The sequence below is a fragment of the Melanostigma gelatinosum genome, assembly GCF_949748355.1.
Source record: "Melanostigma gelatinosum genome assembly, chromosome: 10".
NCBI lineage: Eukaryota > Metazoa > Chordata > Actinopteri > Perciformes > Zoarcidae > Melanostigma > Melanostigma gelatinosum.
The window spans coordinates 3,076,029-3,083,295 of NC_136643.1; the positions used below are offsets into that span (position 1 = coordinate 3,076,029).

The 7,267-nt window shown below is 46.6% G+C and overlaps 1 protein-coding gene across 1 annotated transcript in view; it reads left to right on the forward strand.

Annotated features, from left to right (window-relative positions):
• Positions 1-6,697, forward strand: part of gli2a (GLI family zinc finger 2a) — a 90,198-nt gene extending 83,501 nt beyond the window's left edge. Inside the window, exons 11-14 of the mRNA XM_079277452.1 lie at positions 328-492; positions 723-1,004; positions 2,102-2,468; positions 2,683-6,697. Coding sequence (XP_079133578.1) covers positions 328-492; positions 723-1,004; positions 2,102-2,468; positions 2,683-4,988 — 3,120 coding nt within the window. The 3' untranslated portion in view covers positions 4,989-6,697. The remainder of the gene's footprint in view (positions 1-327; positions 493-722; positions 1,005-2,101; positions 2,469-2,682) is intronic.
• The last annotated feature ends 570 nt before the right edge of the window (positions 6,698-7,267 follow it).

Sequence of the window (7,267 nt, forward strand, 5' to 3'; positions counted from 1 at the left end):
ACAGCACAAGTGAACACAAAGGCTAAACACAGACTCCTCTTTGTCTCAGCAAAGCACAGCAGCGCTACCGCACTTCACACTCCGTTTAGATATTTCGCATAATAGCCTCTTTTACCAAACTGTAGCACTGCTTTGCGTTTGTGTGGCATGTCACAGTAGGCGGGCACGAGTCCAAGACTAGATTACATTTAAAAACTGCAACTCACTTTTTTGTTGTTGTTGTTTTCTGTGTATTTCTTTAGTTTTTCTCCTGCCAGCTGCAGACAGAAGAGCACAGCACTCATGCATTCCGTCTCACTGTCTATCCGTCTATCTCCATCTCTGCAGTTTGAAGGCTGCGCGAAAGCTTACTCCCGCCTGGAGAACCTCAAGACCCACCTCAGGTCTCACACAGGGGAGAAGCCCTATGTGTGTGAACACGAAGGCTGCAACAAGGCCTTCTCCAACGCCTCGGACCGGGCCAAGCACCAGAACCGCACACACTCTAATGAGGTTTGTTCAAGCACAGCCATCGATCGGCTGACTTATTCAGTGGGTCGTCATGCATTTGACCCACAGTCTGCTGAGAGCTTAGTGTAGTGGGAGTTATGCAAAGCTCTGGGGTGGCATCATGAAACCAAACAAATATTTAAGATAATATTATGCCCAAAGGAGAACATATGTATGTGGTAACAGACCAAATATCATTTCATTTGAGTTGATCTTTAAATCCCTTTCGGCAGAAACCATATGTGTGTAAGATTCCGGGCTGTACCAAGCGCTACACGGACCCCAGCTCACTCAGGAAGCATGTTAAGACAGTCCACGGACCCGATGCCCACGTCACCAAGAAACAACGAAGCGACGCGCCTCCGAGACCGCAGCCTCCCAAAGGCAACGGGGAGAACGAAGCGAATTCCAAGATCGGTGCAAGAGCCGCGGACGGCAAGATCGAGGCCAACAGCACCTCTAGAGGAGTGGAAGACTGCCTACAAGTCAAATCCATCAAGACCGAGAACTCTATGGTGGGTCCCGATCACATACATTTAAAAAAGGCCATCCCACACAAATCTCTTTCTGAGTTCATCAAATATTTGTGTGCGGGAAATTGATTGTTTTTCTATAAACTTTGGAGTTTGATTGAATGCATTGTGGAGGAAATGTACCACTTTGTGCACACCAAAAGAACTGCGTCACCTGTCAATGTAACAGGTGCATATGATTGCCTTTGTATGTTTAGGACACAATTATCTTCCTGCTTTTCACTTGCAACGACTAACATTGCTCTGAGGTTAAATGTGTACTGCTGGTACTGCCTGCATCCTTCCTAACTCACCTCTCTGGTTGTTGCTTGAACTTGCTTCTCTCAAGTCCACCTTTCTAATGGACAGACATCACTGAGGTGAGCACTCAAACTGTCTCTCTGACTGGTCGCAGTCAGCATGGGAAGATGTGTGAATGTTTCGTGCTCCATCGGTGCATTCTTACATGATGTAAAATGTTCTTTTTGCATGATTCTTCATTTTCACGGATGTAAAACATGCGCGTTTGTATACGGGATGCCCATATATGCATGTATGGAGACATAAGACATGAGACTAGATTTTTCTGTCATTTCTGGCAGTAGCGTCTGTGGGCGGCCGATGATAAAAGTCGTTGTCACATTAATATGCAGAGGCTGGGACTGTTTTAGCATGTGTGTTGAACAAATAGTGCCAGCATCAAGCTGTGATCAAGACTTTAGTTCATTTTCGTCCAGTTTGAATTACAATCACTGCTGGATTGTGGCTCACAGAACTCATCTATTATCCACTTGTTTTCTTGTTGTAAATAAATCAAATTCATGTATGATTGATGAGGTGTGGAGCTATAGACCCACATTAGTTATTGAGACACCATTACAATCTGAATTTCTCATATCTGGTGATTGTTTAATGTTGTAGAATATAATGGAGTTCTCTGAACTTGGCATGTCACTATAGCTTTTATTATTTCCCTTTTTTATTTTTCAATTTCATTTGTTATTTACTAGTTTACAATACAGCTCTGTCATTTCAAATCAAGCTCCTATAGTTTGATTTATTCCACTTACATCAAATTCCTCCCTGCTGTCCTCAACCAGACATATCAGTCCAGTCCTGGTGGCCACTCGTCATGTAGCAGTGAGCCGTCGCCTCTCAGCAGCGCCAACAACAACGACAGTGGAGTAGAGATGGCCTTGCACAGCGGGGGCAGCTTCGGGGACCTCAGCGCGCAGGACGATTGCCCCATGGTTGACTCCACTGTTACCGCTGGGGGACAGCAGGCTGGGATGGGGCTTCAGTTGAGGAAAGCTGTGGGTCATGGTGGCGCGGTCACCATCAAGCTGGAGAACATCAAGAAGGAAAGGCTGAAGACAGTGAGGGACTCCTGCCCCTGGGTCAACTCTGCACCACAGCCACCGCAGGGCCAACGCAACAGCATGAAGCTGCCTCCCATACCTGCAGTCGGTAAGTGTGGGCTGGGGAAATATGTTTGCTGTAGTATTTTAAGTCCTTGACAGTGAGGGTGATGATGGTGCAAGATGGCTGAATCACTCCATGTCTACATGTAGAGTGAGTCCAATAGCCACATACATAAATGCTTCGTCTATAACTGTAAATCACTTGAACAATTGTAAATGAGTTGGTGTCATGATGTAATAATGTCCTTTGTATCTGCCAGGTTCCCTGCTGGAGAGCTCCAACATGATCAGTAACTTAAGCGGTTCGTACCCTGGCCAACGCATGGGTGACCTGTCTTCATCTGAAATAACACTACTGAACCAGCTGAATGAGCGCCGGGACAGCACCACCAGCACCATCAGCTCAGCTTACACCATGAGTCGGCGCTCCTCCGGCATTTCACCCTGCTACTCCAGCCGCCGCTCCAGTGAGGCGTCCCAGTTTAGTGCTAACCGCCACAACAATATCAGTTCGGCCGACTCCTATGACCCCATCTCCACTGATCTGTCTCGCCGCTCCAGCGAGGCTAGCCACTGTGGAGGTGGTGGTGTCAGTGGAGGAGGTCTCCCCAGTGTCCTTAGTCTGACACCAGCTCAGCATTATCGACTTAAGGCAAAGTATGCTGCTGCCATTGGTGGAGCTCCACCTACTCCTCTCCCAAATATCGATCGAATGAGCCTGAGGACACGCATGGCACTCTACAGTGACTCCCAGGAAGGCATGTCGCACTCATTCCATCAGCCACACCCTGGAACTGTGCCACGGCGATGCAGTGATATAGGATATGGCACGCGGAGCATGATGCCCCATGAGGTACCCACCAACCTTCCACGTCGTGCCAGTGATCCAGTGCGTCGTCCCACTCTGGACCCTCTGTCCTTTCCGAGGGTTCAGCGCTACAACAGCATGAACAGCATGAACCCCATGAATGGTCCGTCAGCTGAACGCCACCAGGCCATGGCTATGCAGGGCTACACTCGCTCTGATGGCAGCCTGCAACGCTACCCATTTGCCCCCAGACCACCCAGCATTTCTGAGAATGTAGCCATGGAAAACATGGCAGTGGATGGTGTGATGATTGGAGGGGAGCAGGGTGGAGAGGATGACATGGTGCTTCCAGATGATGTGGTGCAATACCTTAGGTCCCAGAATTCTGGCCCTTCAGGTCACAACTTGGGGCAAGTGGATTACCATTCCAACAATCAGACTAAGGGCTACCAGACAGGCATGGCCCCACCAGCATCATTTTATGCTCAGAGGAGGATGGCCATGGCGGATGCCACCATGACTCAGTCTGGTCAGGACATGCAATCCTGCCAGATGGGTCCCGGTGGCTCCCATCAGTCCTTCTCATCACCACCGGGCAATATGAACAAGACCAACATGCCGGTGCAATGGAACGAGGTGAGCTCAGGCACTGTGGATTCCACAAACAACCTCTCCAAACAACAACAGCATCCTCTGAGAGGGAACCTAGCTGTTGTTCAGCAGAGGCATACTTTTGGATCCTTCCAGGGACAAGGTCAAGGCCTGGGTAGCAATCAGCAAGTAGTGCCTATGAGTCAGAATATGTCTATGCAGGGGTATGCGAACCACAACAGCCAGAGGCTGATGAACATCTCCCACCAGCAGCATCAGCAACAGAGGCAATGCAACAGTGCAAACTTCAGTGAGCAAATGAGTCCTCAGCAAGGGTTTGGCCAAGAGGCAATCCCAAATTCTATATCTGGGAGCATTAGCGTGAGACCTACCCGGAACAATGTGGCAGCTCCAGAACTGCAAAGTTGCAAAGCAAGGACACAGGCTGACGGGTATTGTCATGTGAACCAAGTGGATCAGCAGCAAAATTACAGTGTTGTCTCTCAGCAGCCCAATATCCATAATGGAGGCAGAGGAATGTTACAACCCAGGCCTCCCATAGAGCCCAAGTCTATTGCCAGACAACAGACTGGGTCTAGCATGATGCAACCAAACCGAATACCCAAGTCATCTGATTTGAACCCCAGTTGTGGTACTGACACGTCAGAGGCGAGCCCAAAGAGGCCCAGTGGCTCAGCAGCCCACAACAGCAGCTCTGCAAATCCAAACTCTGCTGTGCTCTACACGGGTCAGATTCATATGTTTGAGCCAGCTTTAGTCAGCTTTGATGCCCCCATGTCCCCCAGTGCTAGTCAGGCTCCTGCTAGCAACACCACTGCTGCAGCCAACATGGCCTCACCAGGAGTCAACCACGTCTCGAGCAGCACTGTGGATTCTTCCACGAGCGGATCCGGTGGCACGGAGCATGCCCAGATTGACTTTGACACCATGCTAGATGATGGGGACCACTCCAGCCTAATGTCGGGCACCCTGAGTCCTGGCCTCCTGCAGAGCCTCTCCCAGAGTTCCTCACGTCTCACCACCCCCCGCAACTCTGTCACCCTTGCGTCTGTACCGGCAGGGATTGGCAACATGGCCATCGGTGACATGAACTCCATGCTCACAGCCTTGGCTGAAGAAAGCAAGTTCCTCAACATGATAAGCTGAGAGCAATCAAACACCTCTTCATCCATCCAGTCTTAACCCGTTCTGCATCAGGAATATATGGACTACACAAAGCACTGATTGAATAATGCAATACTGGCTATTTCAGACATGTTTTTCTTCACTGTTCATGGTAATATGCTTGTCTTGTAATATTCGCTTGAGATTATGTTACTTTAAAAAAAAAGAATAGTAAGTATAGCTAGGCTTTAGGACTATTTCTACCATTATGTGTTAAAAAGCCATACATTTTACCTTCACACAGGTATATAAATGCATCTACAAACAATTGCCATTCAGTATTTGCTGGTGTAATAGCCCTTTACAAAGTGGTGCACTGGAAGCAGTTCACATCAACATCTGAGTACGACAGGAAAACAGAGTTACCAGGAAATGGACATTAGATAATGTTTTCTCATGAAGACTTGTATGTGTATCGATCATACTGTATGGTACTTGCTTTAAGTTATGCTGTAGACTTTCAATGTTTAAACTAGGGCTGTCAAAGGTAAAGTAACATATGGACTCCTACTATATATTCCCAATGGATAATGAAATCATTTTCAGTTATTGTTTTAGTTTTTGTCTTTGTTAACCATGTGGATTGCAAAGGATCTCCTCACAAGAGGGAGCTGTTTGTTACGGCATGTGAGATGCGTGAAGAGTGCAGCGGGAACCCGACACACTGTAAAAAAGCAGTTGTGAAAATGAATGAAAAAGCTGAATTTGTTTGTGACATGGTTAATACTTCACATGGCTCAGAAGGACATACAGAGTAATGTGTGTCATTTTTTACGCAGGTAGATGATCACAGACCTACAGTTTGTTGAGCCTTTCCCTTCACCACCATACATGCAGGGACTTAAAGCGCTGAGCTGAATGAACAGTCAGCACCCACAAACACAATATGCATGCAGAAGTTGATCCAAAAACACATGTATTCATGCACTTAATTTAATCTTGCAGCATAACAAAATGGCAAAGAAGTGGCATTACAATGACCTGTCTCCTGCACAACCTGTCTTTGTATCGCTGAGTTTCAGTTACACGTAGATTTTGAAATGAAGGCTGAGAGCGATTCTGAGTTCATTAAACATTTGAAATGACCTTTCATGAAATTCAATGCGTAATTTATATCCTTCAACCAGGAAGTCAAGACTTATTGTGAGTCACAAAAATCTGCATTTGACAGCCCTAGTTTGAACACGTGGTTGCACAACATTATGATCCACAGATATGAAGTGCTTTTTGATGGTGGTCTGAGCTCTTGGGGATGGCACTGTAAAATCAGATTTACTTCTTTGCCCTCTGGATCAGAGGCATTAACTCTCAGCGGTCCCATCTCACAAAGGTAAATGATTGAACAGGACAAGGATGTGCGTCTGTGCTAGTCTATCAGGGCATATGAACCCCTGTGTCTGAAGAGTATTCTCTAAAAGAATATACAAGTACCTCTGTGTGTTCTCAGTAGTGAGCCAATCCTAATTAACACATTCATACCACCCCCCTCCACTGCACCACATACCTCCCCTGGGCTCTGGATGAACTGCAGAGAGTCCAGGAAGGGACAGACTTTGATAAAGTAATCCTGTTTCGGACAGGACCGTGGAACTCGCCCTGCAAATTCCTCCGTTTTATTATGTTGCTGAACTTCTAAGTAGCCTTTCAGATGTTTGTGTGTATGCTACCATTCACCTTTACTGTGCTCTGTGTGTGTGGGTTTGCGTGAGTGTGTATATAGCTTTTGTACATTTCAAATAAACTATCTCCTTCCTTTCTGTTTAAAGCCCTGTGTTGTGTCGTCTTTGATAAAGCACGCTCTGTGGTCCCTGGAGGCCTCGTGGCAGTAGGGCCAGTGTGAAATCACATTTGGCATGTTCTCAGACCACTGACCACAGCTGTGAGGGCAAACACCGGTATACTCACTGTACTCATATGTATGAAGATGAAACACGTCAAGAGGATTCTGAGCTCCAGATTTCAATGACATCAATCACCAGATATTAATGAAAACAACATTGATTTGAAAACATGGTCCTCATACAAACAGCTTTATTGGAGGATAAATGAAAGAAAGATTTGAAAATAATTCCTCAAACTGTCCGTTTGCAGAGCTGTAAGTGTCAAAAGAAAAACAGCGTTAACATCGGTTGATTTAACATATGCAGTATATAACCGCATAACTGACGGGGTGTCAAATTAAACCAATTTCTTTGCACACACCTTTCTCTTGTGCCAGAGTCGGGTCTCTTTGGATTGCTCTTTGATAACTGCAGTACATA